This window comes from Varanus komodoensis, unplaced genomic scaffold (assembly GCF_004798865.1).
Source record: "Varanus komodoensis strain SLA01 unplaced genomic scaffold, ASM479886v1 scaffold48, whole genome shotgun sequence".
In the NCBI taxonomy this organism is placed as follows: Eukaryota; Metazoa; Chordata; class Lepidosauria; order Squamata; family Varanidae; genus Varanus; species Varanus komodoensis.
This window is the reverse complement of record NW_025336059.1, coordinates 4,347,751-4,372,246: the sequence shown is the minus strand read 5'-3', so window position 1 is coordinate 4,372,246 and position 24,496 is coordinate 4,347,751. Positions and strand designations below refer to the sequence as shown.

Below are 24,496 nucleotides of genomic sequence, written 5' to 3'. Positions count from 1 at the left end.
GAGAACCACAGTGCCTCAAATGTCCTGGGACCACAATGACCACCATCCCTGACCAGGCTAGTTGGGGCTGATGGGAAGTGGAGTCCACCAACCTCTGTGGGGCGGCACAGGTTTGCCATCACTGCTTCATAATAATATCCAAGATTGTGGAGGAAAGTAGAGAGAAAGTAAAAACACCCACCCACAAGGCAGCCCTTGAACAAGTACAGAGACACTTTTCAAGGCGACAAATCTAACTTCCACAAAGTCAGAAAACAATTCCTTCTCTCAGGATGCGTTGAGAAAAAGTTTAAGAGCATCTTTGATCTGAGCCATTCATGGAATTTTATGAGTCAGGCTGCCTAGGAATCCTCTTGCGATCTTGCCGCGTTTCCCCCTACTTCTTCCACTTCCACTTCTCTGCATTCACGCAGAAAATCCTCCAAGAAAATGAAGAAGGAATACTGTGCATTGCTTTCCGATAATTAGCACCAAGCCCCCTCTGTCTGGAAGCACCGTGCGTCTTACAGCCTTCGCATAGCTTCTGCGGGACTTCTCTGCCTGTGTGTGTCTCTCTCCCTCTGTGCTTGCAAACAAGTTTTTAAACAGTGCCAGCTAAAATTGATGTTGGAAAGCCTCAACAACCCCCACCCCCCACAAAGCAAACAAGTCCGAAGAATAGCCAGAAATAAAAGCGCGCTTTGCTGCGCTTGCTGGAAACCACTCACCTCTCTGCAGGCGTGCTTGTCCCAGGAGAAACTGCAAGCAGAAAAGAGGCAGTGGAGTTCGGGACCACATAGCAACTTCGTGCTCAGCTACCTTAAACCCAAAACCTTGAAACGGGGAAGAGAGGATGGCTGTCTAAACTCAGTCATATTAAAGTCTCTCCCAGCGTGAGGCAGGAACTGTGCTTTTTATGCCACCCCTCTGGCCGTGAGTCGAGACACCCACCCTTCCAGGGCTTGGTAATTTCTCGCTCCCTGCACAGTTGCGAAATCTCCAACTCAGGTTCTCTCTCTCTCTCTCTCTCTCTCTTTTCCTTTTCTTCCTTCCAAGTCGTAAATCCTTCTTGACAGGAGTAGCTGCAGCAAAACACCCCTCCTGCTCCAGCGGCTGACTCCTTTAAAAGTTCAGCTCGCCTGGGGAGGGCGGAATTGTGGAGCATGGCGAACAGACAGGCAGAAATCACTGGGACAAACTGTCTTTGTCGAGCCATCTCCGTCCCTGTGCTTTCCACGAGAGATGCCAACTTTCCTATAGGCTCTTTAGCTGTACCACCCCAGGCAGGAATTCGGAGCAGATGCCAGTCTCTAGGCTCGGGGAAAATGGTACCTGCTCGTTCCTGGAGGTTTCTGAGTTGCGATTCTAGGAAGAGGAGCAGGATGCAGAAAAAAGCTGGCAACCACAGTGCCGCACATAGAAATGTAGCTGCGGGAAGCTCTTGTCAATCCACCTGCTACATTTCTACATTTCTAGGGGTTTCATTGTGGGAATCACAGAAATCTGGCTGGTTAAGACAAAATATAACCACTGAGCGCCTAAACCCACCCTTATTTCCTGCTTGTGGGTTTGATGCAGCCAGCTGCTGGGACACGAAACAGAAATGCTGGACCTGCAGGGTTTTTCTGATGTTCTTGTAACCCTCATATCTAGCTGCTCTTTTCCTTCCACCCATGGCTGCCCAGAATTGTCAGCTTTTTCCCCTGGGAAAGCTTCTATGCATTTAGAATTTATGCATCTCAGTTCCCTATTTAGCAGAAAACACTTTCCCTCATCTGTATTTCAGATAGGGAAAGCACTGGCTGAATTTCTTTTGTAATGCAGTTATTTAAGGCACAGGAGCCCTTAAAAATAAAAAGAGTGGTCACCCTACAGCCAGTCTTTACGGTGACAGGATGGGGACTACATTTATTCCCTTCCATTTCAGAAGCTATCTCTGGCCACATAACTGAAATGTTAATTTAAAATAGGTTCTCAGACTCCTGTTGCAAAACGGGGCAGCCGTTGCATCGTCTGAAAAGGTAAACAATGCTTGATTTCTTGTATGGCAAGGGATTTATCCATGTTGCTTGCATGAATGTAGATTTTGGAATTTTCCTCAGGGACCACTAGGGCTGACTGTTTCGTGGGAGTAACTAAAAAATGCTTTTGGAAAGGATGGGATTTGGAAACAAGCTTGTATGCATACAATACCATCTGCAAACTCTCCAGAGTCCGGCCCAGGCACGATTGCCACAACCGTACTTTTGGGTGGAGTTCAGAGACCAGGGCAACTCGCTAAAGGCACTGATGCACGCTTTGGAGGAAGGGCCGGCATCTCTGGAGAGCGGCCCGAGAAGCAGAAAATAGAGCTAGCGACGTCTCCCAAAGCCACAAGCCGATCCACCATGCGCCCCGGCCCTGGTTCATGGGTGACAAAGCTCCTTGTAAGCGTGGAGCTGGCCAACAGTTCCTTCTGGCCCCATTCAGTGTTTGGAACACAGTCATGTTATCCTGGTGACTCACCCTCACATGCCCATTCATCCTGATGGGCCAAAATAATTCTGTGGAGTAGTGGTTACAGGGCCAGGGTGGGACTCGGGAGATCCAGCTTCTAGTCCCCACTCAGATGCGGACTCATCGACCTGTCCCTGGCTGCAAGCCCCCTTGAAAATTGGCACCAAGGAGCCCCTGGGTCTGGGCAAAGAAATCGGGGGCCCTGGAAAATGGATTCTGGCCCAGGGCTCCCGACACCCCTTTTCTCAGAACCAGGCCAGGGGCTAGGAAGCCGCTAAGCCAGACACTGAGCTGTCCCATGTTTGGGAACCATCCCCCCGCCGGGCACCTGTGGTGCGGCCGGGCAGGTTACTCACTTGCTGCCACCTTTAAGCTGTCCCATAAACAAATCCTGTAAGATCTCCATGGCTGGGGCTCCAGTTCGAAAGGTGATATTTTAGGCAGGTCACCATGAACTGCTGACTCATGCCTTATTCTCCGGCTGGTTCACACAGGTATTTATAACATGGGTCACCCGCCCCACGCTGGAATGCTGATTTTAATCTACTATGCCCATCTTCCTCAAGCTCAGCTGGGAAGGCCATGCTGCAACCTGACCTACTTCGCAGGGTTGTTGTGTGAGCCAGTGTGGTGGAGCGATTAGCATGTTGGCCTAGGACTTGGGAGATTCCAGTTCTAGCCCTCACCCAACCATGAGGTTCCCTGGGTGGCTTTGGGCCAGTCCTGGACTCTCCGCCTAACCTACCCCGCAAGGTTGTTGTGACAGCCAATGCAATGCCATGGTTTCACCTTGGGGTTTGTGGTGAAAGATAAAAAGCTGGCTAGATCTGTCATGAAAAATACACAGCATTTCTGTCAAGCTGCTCAGAAGGACTTAGTCATCCAACATTTCCACAATATTCAGGCATGGCCAACATTCTGGAGCTGAGCCATAACTTTCTCCAAAGGCCTTATTCTGAGAAATGTTCTGAGGTCTTCCTTTCTCATTCCCTGGCCCTTTAGAAAGAGAAGAATATTCGTCATCTCTGGCCGTTCTCCACCATTTCTAGCGAGGTGAAAAATGAGCTCCAAGCTGCCAAAATAAATAGCAGCCGTGAAAACAGTGGTTCGGTTCACGTGTCCAACTTCCTGAGTCCGCTCCTCCTGCATTTCTTTCAACTGGCCATGCAGGCTTGGAAGTATGAGAGACACGGTCCAAAATATCCGGGGACACCAGGTGGACAACCCCCGGAGCAGACAGACCACGTTCGGCCAGATGAAGCAAGATTCTGTTAGGTAGAGCAGGGGAGGATGGGAATCTACTGGGAGAGAGCAGCTGGGGATTTTGCAACCCTGCAAAAAAAGGAGGTTGCCCATTGCTTCTGGCTTTTTGCTCCAAGATTTCACTGCTTGCCTCAAGAACTCCAGGAAGATGGCTCATAAAATCCCGGAATGGTGCATCCGACACAGAGCCTTTGGCAAACCCACCTGGACTTTGCTTTCTGCAAAGGAAGGCAGCAAAAAGTTAGCAAGAAAGAAAGGGGGAATATTTTTGGCAGAGGCTTTGGCAGATTGGGTTCCCCTCGAGTGACTTGGGAGCAAAGGGAAGCTTGCACAGGAACACGGTCCCCGCCCTGGCTCGCCCGGGATGCTCCGTGGTTAGTTCCTCAAGGTCGCTTCGCATCAGCGTGTCAGTCAACTGAGCAGGCCCAAGGGCGCCCAGCTTGTCGTTCTGCACCCACCGCTCAGGGTGAGCGGCACAACCCAAAGTGACTTCTGGACCGCTCGGCATTCTGCGGACGGGGGAGCATTACGCTCTGTTTTGACATGACAAGGCAGCGGTGGAGGCGGTGGGTTTGGGAGGAGGTGGAAACGGCACAGGACCGAAGGGAGAGAGAAAGGCAGAGGGAGAGAGAGAACAGATGGAAGAACCAGAAACTTTTTCTCATTTGTAGGCTTCCTGTGTGATATTTCTCTAGAGGCCCAGGGATGAGTGCCAAAACATGGTTAGAAATTACTGTCCATCCAAAAGAGCACAAAAGGAGGAAGGAGGGAGGAAGGGGGTTAGGTGATCTACTTTGCAGGCAGAATGCTTCAGATACAGTTATTCAGACGGTAGGGTCCCTGTTTTCCGTGTCTATTATTATTATTATTATTAATAATAATAATAATATTTTGCATTTATATCCTTTTGTGGGATAACAAGTCAGATATATTCTGGTGCTCTTCAACAGAGGCTGTGTATCCACTCCGGGTTGTAGTCTGAACTTGATAGGTATTATCCATGGTGCTGAAACTATTTTGGGAGAGAGAGTTTGAGGCCATGGAGGGCTCCTTAGGAATTCAGACTACAACCTGGGGTGCGTACACCACCCCAAAGGTGCTGGGACCACAACACTTATTTCAGGAGTCTCTAAAGAGGGAGGTTGAATATGGTGTTTTGGAAGCCTCGACCCCTCCGAGAAGGGAGGGGGTAGGGGAACTGCTGTGCGCAGCTTTGAGGAGTGTGATGGGCTTGAGATTAATTTCGTGCCTCGAGGAACGAGTCCCATGATCCACTTAGTTTCTCCCAGACCAGGAAAAGCCGGCTCTTCTCTGGGAAGCCACAGCGATGCGGCTGTGCACTGTGCACCTGGGGCAGCGGAGGGCCGCTCACGACACGTGACCGGGAGGCTGAAAGCGCGTGGCTCACCGGAGGGGCAGCGGTCAGCAGATCCTGCACATAACCGAGGTCCTTTTTGTTTATTCGTGCATTTATTTATTTAAAGTGTTCATATGCCGTCCCAGTACTAAAGGTCTCTGGTGAGCCACCGCTAAAAGAAGGAAGGTGGCCACACGGGGAAGGGCCTTCTCGGTTGTGGCACCCCATCTCTGGAGCGAACTCTCCAGGGAGGAGCATTAGGTGCCATCACTGTATACTCTCTGGCACCAGGGCAAAACCTTTTAATTCACCCATCATTTTAATCGTTGGATAGATGGCTTGATTGGATAATCTGGTTTTGTCCAGATTATGGCTGAATGGTTGCCGTGGATCAGTATTTTGATCCACACATTACTGGGCATGATTATTTTCTTCTTCTTGTTAATGGCAGTTGTTATTTTCGAGACGGTTATGATTACTGTGGGTGTGATTGTTCCTTGTATGATTGCGTTTTACGCTGGAAAGAGCGTTGCTAGAGAATGGTCTAATTCAACTAAATCAATCAAAATAAATGAGTCTGGGCAGGACTGGCTGGGTGAGGAGCAGCGGGTCAGTCCCAGGCGGGGCTGCGATGCCGTCTCTGGATCTGTGCCCCAAAGATGATCCATCGGGAACTCCTGGGATGTGGTGGAAAAGAGGAAAGGAGAGCACAGTGTGCTTCTAATGTAACTTTTCCTACATGGATACCCTTCAGACGTTTCCCCATCAGTCTCAACGAGCTGATGGGCAAAGATCTGGGTTCAGGGGGATACCAGCTTGGAGAAGGCCATGCTGGTGAGATCCTGACAGCAGGCAACGACCAAAAAAGATCGCACCCAAGCATCCTTTTGCTCAATTCCATTGGACGTGTTTCCAAACTGACTCCCAGCTTCCGTCATCTGTGACAAACTATTTAATTGCTGGCCCTGGGGCTATGAAACGGCCATCAAAGATTTTATTTGGTTGCTGATGGCACAGAGATAGATGGAAAATTTGTCTCCAAAATTCCCTCAGTCTTTTATTCATTATTATTAAAAGCTTTTCAGCTTTGTAGCTTACAGGGAGAGTCTTGCTCAGTTACGCAGGGCGATATAGAGCAGTGATCACATTTTTCCAAGAGCCCTCCAGGCCAAAACAGTGAAGCAATGGAAAATATATACATTGGTTCAAGTTGTAACATTTGATTTCAGGAATGGATGTTCCAAGTCAGCGTATTTCCTTCCCCGCACCCTTTTTGAAACACTATAAAGGCTGTTTCTTTCCCTTTTTAAAATCAGCCATAGATCTTGGCGATCTAAGAGGGAAATTTGTCAACAGGCCAATGAGAAATCATCGATAGCTCTGTTCTGACTTTTGCTTTTTCTTTTCTTTCTTCAGCCCAGAGCAGATTAGGTGGCTGATAACATAGTGAGAAAAGATTTTAAGAAGATCAGTTCTGTAGTTAACACAGAGAAGAAATGGAAGGGCCCATTCTCAAGGATGCTGAAGGCCCACCTTCATTTATTTATTTTATTTATTTAAAACATTTCTATGCCGCCCCCATCGCAACAAAGCCTTGGGGCGGCTCACAAAAAAAAAACAAAAAAAAAAAAACACCTATCATGGGAGCAAAGCTCAGTATCTTGCAAAAGATCACATCTTCCTTTTGTTTTTGGAGCAAGTTTCTAGCCCTTATGACACAGGTCTTGCCTCCCTCTTCCCACCTCGCCTGGATTCTGCCTCGTTGGGATCACAGGGCAAAATGTGCATCCGAAGGGACCCCCCCCCCCGAATCCAGCGCTGTTATTTCTTTCCAGAAACTCTTATTTGGGGACAGCGGTCTCTGAACTGTGTCTTCATTGTCACAACCTGAACTCTGCCTCCTCAGCAAGCTGCACAATCTTCCGTAATCTCCGGACAGAGCATTCCAGCCTTGCTTTGGCGTTCTCTGCCAGGCTGGTGTTTGGGCTCCTTCCCTTCTCGCCCCACTGCTTCCCCACTTGTGCAAAGCCGTCCGCCCGACCTCCGGCGCCCCTCTGCATCGCCAGTCGTGCTTTGATCCTGCGCTTTGGCTTGTCCCACCGGCCTCTGCTCCCAGGGAGTCTTGGTCTGCCCCAGCCTCCTGGCCGATGCTCTCCCCTTGACTGTCCTTCCATCTGGTTGCTCTCGCGCCCTTCCTCCACTCCCGCTTCCTGATTCAGCCCTTGCTCTTTACGCCTGTGGTTTTGGCCCACCCTCCTCCTGGCCCTCTCTGCTTTGATCCCAGTTGCTTTCCAGTCCTTGCTTGTTTTCTGGTTCTGCCTTTAGTTTCTTCTCTGATCCAGTTTGCTTTTAAACCCTGCTTCCCAGGTCATTTTCCACTCTAGGCAGCCTTTCAGTCTTAACTCTTAGCTGGCTGTCCCCAGCTTGCAATTTAGTTCTAACTCTTTGCTTGCTCTCCAGGCCTTTTCCTGGTTTATTGGCTTCTCTGGATCGCACTTTGGTCCTGGTTTCTCTTCAGCTCACCCCCCTGGTTCATCCGCCCATCCCAATGGCTCTTCAGTCCTTCCCCAGCTTATTTTCTCGACCTGTCTTCTGTTTATTCTCTGATCTTCTTTGCTGCTTAGTTCTGGTTCCTGGCTCACTCCAGACTGTCTGCTATGGCCAAGCCATGACCATCTGTCTGTGATCCTTGGAGCCATTCCGAGTTAAGAATACAATCGTTAATATTCAATAGCTACACAGATCATTATTTCTTGGCACACCCTCCCCGTGCCTGCCACATTTCACAGCATCAGCCCAAGTAGGGGTTAGTAAAATGTCAGGTTAATGAATGTGGAATATCAAAACAAGACCAGCTGGGTGTGAATTTCAGTTCTTCAGAGGCTGTAGCCGCGTCTCAATCTTTGCCAAAATGCCAGAGAAAATAACAGCTTTCTGAGAGCAGCGTGATCTTCCAACGCTTTCAAAACATGATATTGACAATCCTAGGGATTTAGCCGATTCGCTGTGGCTGACCCCCATCTGTTCTCCCAATAGGTTAAGACAGATGTTTGCAGCTGGCCAAAGCGCTTCCTCAGGAAGTGTATTGGTTAAGGCAGACCTCCTAAGAGTGTGGGTCAGGCGTCCATCTCATGGGAAACATCCTTTCTGCACTGGGTTGTGTCTTAAGGCACGCAGGTGGCTGGTGGCTACTAGCTATCAGGTATGTTTCCACCTCTTTCGATCAGGGCTAAAGGAAACCAGCCGACACTCTCTGGAACGAAATGGCAAACTGGAAACAAAAGTGAACAATTTCAGCCAAAAATGACGTGTGTTTGTGTGCAAAGATTGTGAACGGTGAGTTGCGATTTGTGAAGTAATTGGAAACGGGTTCAGATGCGAGAACTGTCTGTTTACTCGCCTGCCTGATTTCCTCCACCAAAAACTTGTATATTAAGAGAAGAAGAACGCAAATTTCTGGCATACAGGTAAAACATTGTCTTCACCATTAGAAGGTTGCTGTCCATTCATTTAGAAAAGCGGAAACCCTTCGCATCCTGTTCTGAAATGCAGGTGGGCAAATGTTCCCATTGTCTTTCTGAGATAAATTTTCAGTAGCTGAGCCGGAGGCACGGAGAAATACATCCAGAAACAAATCGATATAATAATACCGAATTAAAATCGCATCAAGTCCTGAATCAATTGCAAGGTGGGAAGAAAGAAGCTTTAATACTCATCAAATCTCTTTATCCCCACAGCAATTTATAGCAATTTTAAATAGCCCTTGTTTTCTGATATCTCTTGTTTCCAAGGTACCCAAAGAAAACAGAAAGGCCATTTGGTGCCTCGTGGAAGCCTTCATCCTGAAGGAGAGCGGGGAGCTTGGAATGCAAAATGTTGTGAAAGGGTCTTGGCTTTTAGGGGGCATAGAAATGTGGTACATTGCTATTGGCCTGAATAAGAGCTTGCATTTTTTCTAGGTGTCTTCCAGGACTGGCCTTCCCAGGTAGGAAGGTGAAGAATCTGGCTCAGGCTCTGAAGAGCAGGGAGATTTTTCTGCATGAAGAACTTGGTATATTAAGAGAAGAAGAAAGCAAAACTCTGGTGTTCAAGGTAAAACATTTTTACCTCCCCTCCACTCTGGCCTGGAAGACCTACCAGCCGTCTTTGATGTTGCCCCCAAAACTATCCTTCACAGTGGAAGGGGGGGGGGGGAGAAAAGCACTGGAAGGGGGGGGGAAGCACTGGAAGGGGGGAGACTCCAGAAGGCCAGAACAACCCCAAATGGCCACCGAAGTGAAGGCGTGCAGGAACAGAAGCATTTTTGGACGCCGGTGTTCTTTCCATGGGAACTGAAACACGCCTCTGCATGGTATCGATTGTCATCTTCTGTCCCAGACTTGGCATAAGCTCCGGCTTGGCAGGAGGCAATGTGATCTGAGTGTGAAGTGCTGCGAACGGAGCGCTGTAGAAGGGGAAGAAAGGAAAGGCGCTCTTTGGTGGGATCGATTTATAACCCCCAGCCCCAAACACGCAGCCGGTCCTGGGCAAAAGGCGAGGCTGAGTGGGTGCGCTGTTGCGATGGGGAGAGCCTGGGCAGGGCAGAGGTCTCGGGGACTGGTGTGCGGAGGCGCCTAGGGCTGCCGAGGTTCCTCCTGGGCATGCCTTTCATATCACGACACCCCTCATTCATCCTGCAGCAGTAAGCCTGGCCCGGAGCCGCCAGGAGCAGTTTGTACATTTATGGATGGCACTGGTGTCCTTTGGAGAGAAGAGAAACTTGGCGTGCCTGGAAACGGGACGCGTACAATGTTATTTACGCTGCTCCGCAGATGCGGTCACTTCCTTGGCTCTAGCCGAAGGGTAGGAGCGCATGCTTTCATTCCAGGCTAGAAGGGACACGGGGGGCTTTGTGCAGAGGAAAACAGATCAGGGCTGTCCGCTCCGGGCCCAGCTCCCACTTGGTATGTAGAGCAAAACATTCCGCCTCCCCCACGGCCGGCTGGCTCCCAGCGCTCTGACACGAGTTCAGGTTTGCAGTTTCGGTTTCATGACTGGAAGAGGCAGGTTTGTTGGTGCACAACAGAGCAGAGTTCCAGCATCTCCAGGGCGCAAGGGAACCTGATCTCCCGATTCATTGGGAAAATGTCACCCAGGGCCATGTCCCTGTTTCTCAAAGGTGCCAACTTGGGAGGATGCGCCCCCGATTCAACCCGAGAGGTTTGCACCGGGCTGACACAGAGAATGTGATCTTCCCCTCTAACACGCGTGCCTCACTAGAGCAAGTGAAGATTGCACGTTGCTTTGTGAGGGCAAAGTGCCAAGGGACCGTATGGCCTAGTGGTTACAGTGGGGCTGCTTGTTCGGCTGGTAAACCGCTGTGCACGAATCCAGTTCTGGTCCTGATCGGAGCATGTGCTTGGAAGCACCTTGTGCCACAATTCTGTGGCTGCCTTCTTGGGCAACTGTTTTTGCCGCACTGTTCCAAGCCGGGGGACCTTGGACGTTTGGCAAAACAAAGCAAGAAAGCTTTCCAGTAGAGTCTTTACTTCCCCTCCCAGTTCTCCCAGTTTTGGACTGGTCCCTTCCAAAGAGGGTCACCAGTCTTCCCGAAAAGGTTTGCCTGGTACCTTCTCTCTAGACTTCTCTAGTCTTTTTATTTATCCAATATTTTCATTAAGATAATTTAAAAGATTTTATGGTGTTTATTACTTCTTGCGCTACTGCGCCTTTTATTAAGAACTGAAGTTATTGTGTGGTTTTACTGCAGGGCTGTTTCTCTGATCATTGTGATTTTATGCTTGTGATATAATTGCTAAGATGTATCATGTTGATCGTGTATATTGTTGTTATTATATTTTGCAATCTGCCCAGAGTAGAATCTAAGAAACAAACAGCACCGTATTTCCGTCAACGTGCTGTTTAAATTGCTATTTTGTTCCCTCTTGCTCCATTTCTCTCTGTAGCCCATTGGCAAAAAATATAAGTACAAGAGCTTTTAAATCCAAGACTCAGGATGAGCGCCGCTCCACTTGGAAGGGGACGCTTGCACCCCTTTCGGCTCTTCCGGGACCCCCGGCAAGACCCCTCCAAGAAGCCCCCTTCTCACCTCCAGTGCCACCAGCTTGCTTCGCATACCGTGCTCCAGGGAGCAAGCCAGCCGTGGCATCCTCATCCCAGCATTATCCAGCCAGCGCAAGCGTTAGGAGGCCGAACAGTCGTGATGGCCGAGGGAAGTGCAGCTCCGGGGGCTGGATCTTGCGGGTGGACCCCTGCCAGGTTCTGGGCCCCTGCCACATGCCGAACCACGACTGCCTTGGGGAAGGCCACACATGGCGTACGGCAGCTTCCAGGCCTAGGATCCCACAAAGGTCCCACATTTAGGATTGCATCAGCCATGTCCCAGCCATAAGGATTCTGCTCCGCTTCCCTTTGTGACTCGCATTTGCAGCTCCAAAGGCAGACACGAGCACCAGCATATTTCTTCCGAGAAAGGCCTGAATGCTTCTTTACTTGCGTTTCCCTTAAAAAAAAAAAATTAAAATGGGGGTTTGGAAAATAAGAACGATGCACGTGTTGTCTCCACGAGGCTGACAAAACAGTTCACTTTTCTTTGGAAAAAGGAGATGTTCCAGCATTGAACGTTTTCTGGTCAGATAGGCATGGTGGGAAACTAAACCATGTGTATGTGCCAAGAAGGCGGCATCCTGGACAAGACTCAGGGTATACTAGATCACCCTGTTTTGATAACCGAGGATGGAGGCTGAATTCGTTGGAACTCACAGCTCATTTTGACTCGAGGTGCCTGCCATAAATCAACATCAGAACAAGCAGATACGTGTTCCTCTAATTTTTCACCTGTAGCAACGGGGCAGTTTTCTACTTCCTTCTGTATCAAGAAGGAAAGATGCCTCAGCGATGCCTTTCCTTTGTGGGGGGAGACGCTTGGCACAATGCTGGACAGCTTCCGGTATCTCTCCTGCAATGGCTGATCTGCAGGCTTGGTTAAAACCCACCACGCTGGATTACCCATCGTGCAGAATGAAGCTCCTTTCCGACAACATTTCCCATGCAGATGAGCAGAAAAACAGACTGCCGTTGAAAACAGGAACAAGGCAGCCTGAACTTGAGGGCAGAACCTGGAGTTCTGCGGACGCTCAGCTGCATGGATTCTTCTGCCTCGGCCCAGGTTCAAATCCTGCCCATTCCAGGTATGGTGCAACAGATCCTGAAATCCTGGAGAATCTGCACCTGAACCATCACCTCAAACTTATCCCTTTCAGCCCTTCTGGATGTCAACTCCCATCAGTCCCAGCCAGCACAGTTCCATGTTTGTGCTCCAAAACTTTTGGAGGGTCCCTGGCTGGGGAGGGCTGGTGTTCGTGGTTTGGATCTGTCTCAGGATAAGAGGCATTGACAGAGTGGGAATTCGACACGGCCTGTTTTGCAAACACGACTGGGACGGCACTCAAACCAACGAGGTGGCTGAGAAGCAAAACCTGAGGAGCCTAAAGCCGTCGTCACACAGAGCGGAAGCATCCCCAGCTGTCCAGGTAGACCAAGAACTGCTCTGGGGAGCCTCACCCCCTCCGTCAGTGCACATTTTCCGGTCGCGGTTGAGCCTCGCTGTCAGGAAGGATCCACGTCTGCTTTTCTTCCAGCCAAGATGCAAGTCCTGTCGACACAGATTAGTCTCGCCCTACGGAAGTGCAGGCAACCAAGCTAAGTTCTGGGCTGGCCGTGTTTTCCCAGTTCTGCTTCAGGAAGGCAGTCGTTGTGCCGGAGGGGTTGTCCAATAGCACCTGGAATGAGGCAGGAATTCCAGAAAAGGCTACAGGGATGATGCCTTTGGAAAAAGCTAGCTAGCTTGCTCGCTCGCTCGCTCGCGCGCGCGCGCGCGCTCTCTCTCTCTCTCTCTCTCTCTCTCTCTCTCTCTCTCTCTCTCTTTCTTTCTTTCTTTCTTTCTTTCTTTCTGCTGGGCGGCAGGAGAAAAGACCTGCCAGCACCCCAAATTAACTGCCTGCCTTCCACCCAGCGGCTAAACTGGATTAATCTTTTTTTGTTCAATTGCAGCTCAATCTCATACATGCCAAGTGAGTCTGGTCCACTGGGGCTTAACTCCAGCCAGGTTCGAAGGTTCTAGATTGTGGCCATGGGTTCAAGAGCGTTTTACAGAAAAAAATGACTGATCTCTGCCCTCGGCCATTTTCCATTTAAAAAATATATAACTATTATATATATACTTATATATATATAACTATTATATATATAGTTATATATATATAACTATTATATATTTATAACTATAAATAATTATAACATGCCTGGAAAGAGGAGGGAGAGCAAACAAACAGAGTGGGGTTGATTTAATGTGCGGTTGTTTAGGTTATGTGCAAACTTACCATTTCTTACACAAATGGGATTCATTCACAGGTCAATATGTACTGGATTGCAATTTTAAGCTTGTGGGATTGTGACTCTAGGGAGCAAGGATGCGCGAGAAATTTTCCTGGCCTGAATTTGTATGGAAAGCTACAAAATTTACACCTCCCTCCACCACAAGTGAACTGAGTTGTACACTAAAAGTCAAGCACGATTTCAAAATGGGGCAGTTTGAAGGAACAAGCCAAACGGAGCTTAAGGCTGGAACTGTGAGAAACTGAATGGAAGCAAACTGGAGATGTGCTATTCCTGCAAGGGAGTGTTTCTAAAAGCACCACAAGGGGAAATATATTTTTAATTTATGCAGGGAGCAAATTGATGGCCCTTGGACAGCACGGGAAGGACCAATGCATCATTCGGATTCTCCCATCTAAGGAGAACCAACGCTCCAGTTTTGGAGAGGGGGATGCAAGATCCAGTCCCCTTCTCCCTCACAGCCAAACATGGAAAGAACTGTGCTCTGAGGTTGGGAACACAACCTCAGAGAGATGGAAAGGGGCTGTTTTGGTGGGTAGGGAGGGAAGGAGACCAGAATGTGAGCTACCCAGAAGCTTTCTCAGCTTCTCTCTGCCCACCACCAAATCACCCAAAGCCAGATAGGTGAAAAGGATTCTCTTTCCTGTGCCTTCCACATGGCGCAGGATAAGTACAAGTCTCTCAAACTTACCTCTGCCTGTTGCATTACCACTAAATCCAACTGAACACCTCTGAAAGTTGCATGTTGTTCTAACATTCGTAGCTGAACCAAGATAATGAACACGCAGTGTGGTGATAATTTATTGAACACCGAACTGCTAGAAGCATAATAATTATTACTTATTTTAAGTGTGCGAGGTTCTTAAAATACCGATTTAATTTTCATCCCTATCTTCAGTTTTTTGACATTGATGTACACGTCTTCTGCTCACTAATAGGTTAGACTCCTTTTCCCCAAACAGTTCTTCAGCCGAATTTGCCCTCTTCCTTATTTCTCACAACTGTTTGGGGATTTGGATAGAAGCCAGTGGGAAAAGAAGACCGATGCTGAGATAAGCACGTGGCCTGCTGAATTCCTTCAGGGACCTTTCCACCCTTCAGGGGACCAAAAATAATTGTTTCTTGGGATCGTGTCCAAATCTTTTCAGCTGAATCCCTGCTCTGCCAGATTTTGCTGTGAAGAAACATTCGGTACCTACTGAAGATGAGTTGGGTCGCGGAGGAGGAGGAAGGGTCATAAACGAGGCAGTGAAAATATGCCAAAACAGGGCCAGGTTTCTAAGCTCCCCGGACCAAAGCAAACAGTAAAATAAGATGCAAGAAAATGGGGGCTTGGCTAAGATGACAAGAAAAGAGCAGCCCAAAGGGAAGCTTCTCATCTCTTCCAGCTTTCGTTAAGAGCTTTGCAGGAGCGATCCAGATGTCCGACACCCCCGGAAAGGTTCCCTACTATGGAGCAATGCAGGAAAGCAGATTATAGTTGGAGATCAGGGAAATGTCTTTACCTTCAAAGCCATGAACCAATTGAGCTCTCCATCAGTGGAGGAATTTAAGTCCAGAATAAACAGCTACCTTTCAGGGATACTGGATTCCCGCACTGGGCAGAGGTTTGGGCTTGATGGCCTGAATGTCCCCTTCCAGCTGCTCAGTTCCACGAACTCGGCAAGAACAAGGTCAGTTTGAAACACGTAAAAGGACTCTGTGTGTGCATGAGATCACATACAGGCCAGCTGGCTCCTGCGGGTCACCTTGGGGCCACATTTTACTGCCAGCACATTGTTCCCCTTCTCGGATTTTGCCGCGACAAACGACTCGTCTGTGCCGGGAAATGCAGCGTGGCTGGAAGGGTGACCACGCAATGTTTACTCCTTTGGGTCTACTCAAAAGAGAGGAAATGCGTGACACATAGCTTCCTGTGACACACAAGTCTTGTGGATAAGGGAGAAGAGGCACTGATGACTCTAACCCTGGGATGCTGCAGAAAGAGAGAAACATGGCAGGACCCCTGGAGGCATTTCACCTGTGCAAATGTCAGGGTGCATGCAAGCAAAACTTGATCAAAGTGCGTTCTGTCTCATGCCGGCGCCAGACGGCGAGTTTCGCTTTGCCTTTTGCAAGGGTAATAAGGCGCATTTCCCCACATGTTTGCATTTGTTGTGTGTGCGTTTGAAATGTACACATTTCACATCTATTGATTCAAGAGTGTTTGAATCACACATGGAACACTCTGGGTAAGAGTGGCCCTCTCCTTCAGGCACCTTGGCTCCAAGGCCATCCAAATGCGGTCTGTGGATAATGGAATCATCGGCATGGCAACCGGGGTCTGTGCATCTCTCCTCAGCACATCCATATTTAGCAGGCCGCCAGGCAAGAACAGAGTTCTCTGTTGGTGGGAAGGGCTCTTTCTATTTCAAGTGCAGTCATAATTCCTAGATTTGTATCTCCACCTACAAGTTAGCAGACCCAGTCCTCTGTTTTTACGGATCCATTGCCTCTCTTCTTTGTCAGTGCATAATCGACCTCTTGAAGGATCACGAAAGTTTCCTGGTTCAGCTGGGACCATATATGTGGAAAATAAATTGTGGCGAGTCTTCCAAGGATAGGCACAGCAGATACAATGGGCCAGAAGCCGCCATCTTTCCTCAGGCTCGGGTGTTCTGTTATAATAGACAAATAAGGATTTTTACTTCCCAGGACTGGAGAGAGCTGCTTCTTAAGATGGGCCAAAAAATAATAAAAAAGCCCCAAGCCCCCACTCAAAAAACAAAAACAAACGGCTCTTCTCCCAGTTTGGCTGAGTAAACAGTATGAACCTTTGATGTCTCTCCCAGTGTTTTCCAAACGCTAGCCAGATTCAATATTTACCCAAGGGGCTAGAAAAATCCCAGATGCAGCTTCTCTTTTTGACCCTGAAGATACGAAATCAGCAAATTGCGACCTTCCAGCAAGAAGAACGTTGCGTTCCCCCAACTCCACCACTGCACTCCTTGGCTATAACAAATAAATCAACGGAGGAAACAAAGCTTGCTTCAAACATGTCAGGGATCTTGCGGACAAACGCCGGATGGTGGAGGTCACCAGAAGAGCCAAGGCGGTTTCCTTGTCGCTCGTGCAGCTCTTTGTGGATCATCGAATATGCTCGTTTCATTCTTCTGTACAGGGACAGGAAATATTTGGAGAAGCTTCCTGCACTGGAATTTCCTTATTTGTCGCTTGGCAGTGGGATAGCGCGTCTTGGTGTCCCTCAGTAGCAGCGGGTGGGACCTGATGGCCTTCTGGCCCCTTCCAACTCTACGATTTATGATTATAGGGTTCTAGGATCTCCCCCTCCACCGGATATCCAGAAATGGATGAAAACCACCAAAAATAGAAGAGGTCACAAATTGCATGAAACTTGAATTTGCACATCTGTTTGCAAATGCGAATATAAAAATTGTAATTTAGAGAGAGACACAGGGAAACTCACCTTAGCAAAAAGATTGTTTATTAGCACCACTTTTTTCCCATGCATTTCTTCTGTTTAAATCCCCCTTTCCAAGGCAGCCTGCACACATTTTGCCCCTACAACATCCCTGGGGGGCTGGTTAGGCCGCGAGTTGGCGACCAGCCCGTGAGGCGCATTGCCAAGTGCAGACTTGAACCCAGGTCTCTTGGGCTGCAGTCCAACACACTAAACACGACTCCACAACCATCTGTTCCTGTTTCTTTCATACGGTTCTTAGTCTTTAAACCAGAATCGGACTGGGCGGCTGCCAGACAGAAGGTGCCTTCAAACCGAGGACAGTCCTCTCCAAAAGAGGACCCAAGGCCACCCTACCTGGGCCTTGAACCCGTGACTTCTCCCAGTGGCCCTAGCATCGTATCGGCACAGAGCACTGTGGGAAAAGTACAGCACGAGTGAACTCGAGCAGCATTTGGAGTGCCGCGACAGGACCACCTCTTGGCCGGGGCTTGGATCTATCTGGGGCTGATGCCGAACAAGCACCTTCTGAAGCTCATGGTGGCCACCAGCACATCTTTTCCATGTGGCACCAAAAAGCCGAGGGCCAGAGGTGTTTTCAGCTAGCCAGATTTCTTTCTCACGGCATGCTAGCAATTTGCTTAGAAGCTCCTTGTGCCATTCAGTCAAGCATCTGCAGAAGTGGTACATCAGCACAGCCACGCCAGAAAATGCAATAAACCCCAGAAACTCCCCCCGCCCCATGTTAATTGGGCTTCATCCTTCCAATGCCACGTTTCAACCAGGGATTGCTGCACATCCTGCAGGCCCTGGTTTGACTTCCCCGGGCTTGTCTCCTAACTGCACCAGAATCTTTGTGAAAAGGCTTGGTGAAAATTAAAATCAGGCACACAGAACATAGTTCTGGGACGCTCTCTTCATTCTTGAGGCTGTGAACATCTGCCCAACTATGATGCTGCCAGTCATTTAACAGTCACTTAACTAGCAGGAAGGAAGCGTTTCCTGACAATCGTTTTACATCTTGGCAGAGCTGTAGGTTTTCCGAGCAAATATTTTCAGCACCGGGCCCTAGGAATGTAAACCGATGCCTCAGCTGCTGGAAAATCTGTTGCAAAATATGCAAAGAATTTTTATTTACACTGAAGCTACCCCTGGCATGGAGCCACACAAACATCGCCACTTCTGATGCACATCCTGGGAGAAGGACAAAGTAGCCACTTTTTACATCTTTCATGCAGATTTGGACTAGATAGCCCATCAAACAGCGGGCTGACTCTCTGTGAAAGAGGACCCTCGCAAGAGCTCAGAAACCTGGGACATTCCCTCCATGTTTTCTGCAAACCTACCTGGACCAGGGGGTCCTCTCCGTCCCACCCACCTGACACGGCTTCAGCATGTAGAGTCATGGAAAACCGCATGATGCCAGAGGCCTGCAGGGGAATCTTGACTCAGAAACGTGCCTGTTGAAATAAACAAACGGCAGACACACGGGCCAGGTGAATCTCAGGGCCTCCATCACCACTCAATCACAGCCGGGAGCTCAAACCAACCCAGAAAGTCGGAGCCAAGGTTTCCGAGTGCCTGCAGCTCAGGCTGTGGGGGCATTTGAGGTCAAGGCTTTAGGTTTGGGCAAGACCTGCCCTGCATATCCTCCGCACCGCCTTGTCTTGCTAGTCCAACATTTGGGTCAATGGCTGACTTGCAGAGCTGCCAAGCCACATGTTACGGAGCTCCACCCAGGTTGTCAGCAGATAGATTCTGGCTTCTATTCCAGCAGCCTGGCCTGAGGAAAGAGAAAAAGGCAGGTGAGGCCTAGTCTGTAGCTTTCCTCTACCCTCCCCATCCCTTCCTCTTTGCGAGTTGTGCCTTTGTACAGTAGCAGGATTGCTTCTTGTTTCTGTTTTACAGTTTCTATATATTTTTAATGCAAACGTCACCAAAACAAAAGGGGGAATACAATTTTCTTATAGAAAACAAATGAATTGCTTGCAAGACATGCATACCAAATATATGCTCATAAATATTTGTAAACAGATGACAATTATCCACAGAAGCAGTTATACAGAAATTTCAGAAATGGCTGGCCATGAACCATAAATATTTAGCTTGTATTTAACCCACTTCAGAAGTCTTTTTGGTTGGGCACTCTTTAATCGGCATAGGACCACTCTAGATCCAATCCGTTTGACCTTTCTGCCATAAAGCACCCCAGTGAAATTAATGAATGTGAGACATAAAAATCCGTAAATCATCGCACAAATTCAAATTGTTTTGCCCTATTTGGCTCATCATTTGGCACAGTCCTTCTACCAGTCCATTGCCCTTCTCTTGCTAACTTTCCAAAGAAACTTCGTCCCGGCTGGAGTGGAGAAAGTATTTGCCATTTTTGGTCTGTTCCCCCCACAAGGAAAAAGCCAGACAATCTGTGCTTCTCTTGCATATAAGCATCTGTTGTTCTTTGAGCCGGTTTTTTTGCCCCAAAAGGAAAGAGCAGCGAAGCGAATGACCTATTCCACCCACCCGCTCGGAGTGACGAAGCTTCGGGTATGCTCGGGTGGAGAAGCGATGGGGCTTTTTGCTACAGTAATGCAGCGCTCGCTGCCTTGGCCGGAATCTCAAAGGAAGCTTTGTCTTGTTCGGCCGTGAGACCAAGGAGAGGAAGCCTTGATAAAGACACACGAAGATGTAAGACCGCAGAGGAAGAAAGCTTCCACCTAAGCGTGGGCTGCCCGCTTTTCTCTAAATATTTACCAGACCAAAAGTTCATTCCGCGTTTCTCCCAGAGCTGCTTAGAGACGCAGCCTTCAGCATCAGGGAGGCAGATCCAGAGAAGAATGGCCCGTCGCCAGGGAGAAAAAGCCCCCGAGGAACCCAAGGGTGGGCGGCAGCACTTGTTAACTGCTATGGGGGATAATTCGGGGTGTCTTTGGACCAGCCACAAACTCAGCCGAACTCATCTCACCGGGTCGCTGTTACGAGGATGAGATGGAGCCACGCTGGGTTTCTTTGCAAGGGGAAGAAAAGCCCCTTTATTAACATAAATGCGAATTATGAACCATCATTTATTTATTTATTTAGGATAGTTGTATGCCGTCCTTTGCAAGAGCCTCAGGACAGCTTGAAATAAAATACAAATATCTAATATAACATAAATTAATTAATGACCCACTCTGGCTGCAATTAAAATATGATGATAAAATTCAATATTAAAACTTATTGAAATATTGATTAAATAAAAAGGTCTTAACCTGGCGCCGAAAAACATATAATGACCAGATCGTGGCTCTTCAAAGGCAGAGGACTGGATTCTCCCCACTAGCAAGCTTGCAAACTTTATTTATTTATTTATTTATTTATTTATTTATTTATTTGTGAGACTTCTATGCCACCCCATTCGCCGAAGCCTTGGGGCGGCTCACATCCATGAATAAACTTCCTTAAATTAATATAAATTAACAGTATAAATTAAGTCGCCCTGGCCAAAGAATAAAATGAATAAATACTATTAACAATTAAAATGACATTTGAATAAAAACGTCTTCGCCTGGCGCCGAAAAACAAATAGCGACAGCACCAGGCGGACCTCTCTGGGGAGCGCATTCCACAGATGGGGCACCACCGCAGAGAAGGCCCTCCTCCGGGTACTTTGCCTCCTGATGTCTCTCATGGAGGGTTCCCGGAGAAGGGCCTCTCCCGCTGATCTCAAGGGGCGGGCGGGCATATATGGACGTAAGCGCTCCTTCAGGTAATGTGATCAATGTCAGTCTGTCTTAAAGTTCTTGTATTTTTGCTTTTTTAAATACGGTGGCCATGTGTCCTACTTTTTAGGAAACAGCCCTCACTTGGAAGGAATGCCAAAGGCGAATCCGTCTGTGGAAGGTGCTCTCCATCCAAAGGACTGTGAATGCCGAACCTGATCTAAAGGTAAAGAACTGCAGCAAACTATATAGAGATCTGATTATATCAATCCGTCTATGAGGAAGCATTCCTATGCTTATTATTATTACTGCCACTCTACACGGCTCTGGTGCACCTGCAACTGGAGTATTGTGCTCAGTTTTGGGCCCCTCATTACAGGAAGGATATAGCCAGTTTGGAGTCAGTGCAGCGCAGGGCCACAAGGTTGGTGGCCGGTTTGCAGGGGATGCCATATGAGGCGAGACTGAGGGAACTGGGTCTCTTCAGCCTGGAGAAGAGGAGACTCAGAGGGGATCTGTTGGCGACATGCAGGTATGTGAGGGGGTGTCACACGGAGGTGGGGAGAGACCTGTTCTCCCCTGCAGAGGAAGGCAGGACGCGCTCCAACGGAGCAAAGCTCAGGGAGCCAAGGTCCAATTTGGATGCCAGGAAGCAATTCCTGACAGTCGGGACCCCGAGGGTGTGGAATGGGCTTTCACAAGAGGGCGTTGAGGCCCCATCAGTGCGGGTGTTCAAGGATTGGCTAGACGTGCACATGGTGGGCATGTCATGAGCGGAACCGGATGGAGCTGGGGGTCAGACTAGATGGCCCAGGAGGTCCCTTCTGACTCGCTCTGTTTCTATGTTATTTAGACAGAAAACTATCCTAGCATTTTAACATTTTGAATGATATTTGTATTATATTTTATTGTGTTGTTTTATCCACTGTTGTAAACTGCCCAGAAAGATTCAGCTATGGGGTGGTATGGAAAATGTATAATAACAACAGTTTGATTCCCAGCATGCCTCATGCCTGTGTTCAGGTCTCCCAGCGTGCCTTATGCCTGTGTTTCCCAGCATGCCTCATGCCTCCAAGGCCTAATGAACTTTACTGCTAAAAATCTAGTGCCTGAAGTTGCTGTTTTCCTTCTCCCTCCTACTCCTCCTTCCTTTTGTGCTGTGCCTTTTAGGTTTCATACAGGGATTATCTCATTTCTGCTCTCCCTAAAGTGCTCTGGAAGCCTTCACTGAAGAGCACGGTAAGATCACTTCCAAAAAGAAATGATAATTTAACATATGCAAATGTCATCAAATCCATAACCCCCTTGGTCCGCTTTTTGACAATGCAGAAAAGCAGAGTAGAATAGACAATGCAGGGTAGTCTTTTTATGCTGTGCAAGTGACGACTCTCCTCTTCCGTGGCGCATGTGACCCAATCAGGCTAAACATTGTTCTTGACCAAACACAACCCTTTGTAGGATGCTATTTCAGAGACTTCAGCTGGGCAAGCAACCAAATCAATCGAGGAAACCCAGAGCTTGGGGTTCAAGAGATGCAAGGATTATGCGGCACACAGAAAATTAGATGGGGCGGCAATTCTTTAAAAATAAAGCCGGAGTTTAAGAAGACTTCTGGAAGGGATGACACAACCTCCCCCGTAATAACAGGGAAATTAATGGCAGAAATACACCCACTGCCTGCTAATTACATGCGCCTCGAAGTTGCTAATGGCTCTGTTAGTGAAGGGCTGCTCTGAGGAAAAGGAGGACTCATCAACCCCAATGCCTGCAGAGTTTTCATTAATGCATGTGCTCCTTCTCGCGACATTTACGTGTTCTGCACGTTCTACGTCGGAAGCCTTAACCACTGAGGAGAAGCTGTCGGACAAGCAATGTTTGACAAATTTGCTCTTTGGGTATTCCTATATGACTTTTTATCTTATTTTTTAAAATCGTATCTCTTACAGCTCCATCCCTCCTGACAGACATTGCTCTCAGGCCGGTTCGCAACAATTAAAACCATAAAACATGCTTCAAGACACAATATAGAAGTTTAAAGGTTTACAGCTACAGGATGTAACAGAAACATGAGCCCAAAACAAAATGAGAAGCAAGGCAGGGATTTAAAATACAGCGGGGACACTATCCTACCGGAATGTCTGGCTGGCACTTTGTGAACCGAGAGAATTACATGCCTCCTACGCTCGACGGGGAGATTACAGAGCCGAAGGATGCCAACGCATACCTCCTGCCACGCAAAATAACCAGGGGGCACTCTGGAGATGATGAGAGATGGTGGGCGCTGGAATTTTGGAGCCCCAGCTCAGAGATCCTGCGAATTTGGAGCTAGGCTCCTGAAAGCCAAACCCCACCGGCCTTTTTTGGACCCCACAAGCATGAAAAGAACTTTGTTTGCCTGTCTCGAGCCGCAAAGGCATCTTGGAGGGGAGGGAAAGGGGACTGCCAGAGACTGGAGCATGGATGCCGGTTTCTATCAGTGCTCGTATCTCCTTTTTCTCCCCTCCCCGGAGCTTCATGGAGATGCTAAAGATGGCATGTATGTAAGAATCAGGGCATGAAGAACAGCAAAGGCTGGGATGCACATTGGACCGCAAGTTTGGGGGTTTCTGTGCAGCCAGACCGGGGGCGAAGAGAGCCAGCTGTTGCTTCGAGGTGGCCTGCACAGAAATGCCCAGGGTGCAGGAGAGCCAGTGAAATCTGCAAACCTGAGCTGCTGCTGCAAGCGCCATCCAAGGCACCGAGATGGAAAGTTTGGAGAGGAGATTAATTGTCTCTCCCTTGCAGCTCTTCAGGTTGGCCAAGGGCCCGTCTGTGGTGACATTTCGTGAGTCAGGCATGATGGATGGGGACCTGTGGATGGAAGGGTTACCTTGAGCCTTTCCCAAACACACACACACACACACACCACACAGAGAGACAGACAAAGAAATGGAGCTGGGCTAGGACCAAGAGCAGGAATGAATAATGTCATTTTAAATGCTACTCAAAAGCCAGCCGTTCCAGGCCGAAATGTAAACTGTGGAGGAGAAATGTACAAAAGGCACCCGGCCTGTTTAATTTAGAATCATAATAATCCAGACTCTTGGTAATGCAGAAGAAATGCACCTGTCAAGGGGAAAAATTGGATCCATTTGGACTGTCTGCCTTCATCTCGCTTTCAGCCTGGCGTGATGCCATCGGTGAGGTAGAGACAACTGTTTTTCCACACTGGTCCTTTTTAGTAATGCTGCATCAGTTCAGAGGGAGACAGAGGAGGGAATGTGCTTGTGGAACTCATGACCACTTGAGGAACTGAGCCCAGGTTCTGAAAAAAGGGTTTAGATCCATTCAGAAAGGGCACTGGGAGATTGCCACAGTCCGACAGTCTCTTAACAATGCTAGGTGGCCACACATTTGTTCAGATGTGCTCTGACCTCAGAGCTGGGCATCTGCACCGGGTTCCCCCACTTTGCAGCAGGAACTGCAGTGGCTAATTTTCTGAAGCTTCCTGAGCAACCTCAGACAAGATATTATGCCAGGCCAGGCATGAAAAGGCAGAATAAGGCTCTTCCATGTGTAGGTATCATGGAATCATTGGAGTCCCTTTTTCGAATTTGTTTCTTTTGTGGCACAGTTGGGAAATTTACTGATTCCATTAAATTATAGAAATGAAATCCCCGAGACTCTTGAATAGACCAGAACCAGTACCGAGGAGCTGAATGGCCACCTTAAATGAGTTTGAGCCGAAGGTGTCTTGAGTGACTTAATAATCATTCTGTTTCATGTCATTGATTATATTTTTATATTGCCCAAGAGCTGAAGGGAAGTCTACAAAGATGATCGCTATTAAAATGCATGTAAAAACCA

General features: G+C 48.3%; 1 protein-coding gene and 1 long non-coding RNA gene across 2 annotated transcripts in view; one reads left to right on the top strand and one right to left on the bottom strand.

The window, feature by feature from the left end:
- Window positions 1-1,098, bottom strand: part of VWA1 (von Willebrand factor A domain containing 1) — a 23,536-nt gene extending 22,438 nt beyond the window's left edge. Inside the window, exon 1 of the mRNA XM_044445261.1 lies at window positions 708-1,098. Coding sequence (XP_044301196.1) covers window positions 708-777 — 70 coding nt within the window. The 5' untranslated portion in view covers window positions 778-1,098. The remainder of the gene's footprint in view (window positions 1-707) is intronic.
- Window positions 1-24,496, top strand: part of LOC123030923 — a 26,502-nt gene extending 2,006 nt beyond the window's left edge. The window contains exons 2-4 of the long non-coding RNA XR_006416196.1: window positions 9,055-9,187; window positions 20,781-20,876; window positions 21,821-24,496. This is a non-coding gene — a long non-coding RNA (uncharacterized LOC123030923). The remainder of the gene's footprint in view (window positions 1-9,054; window positions 9,188-20,780; window positions 20,877-21,820) is intronic.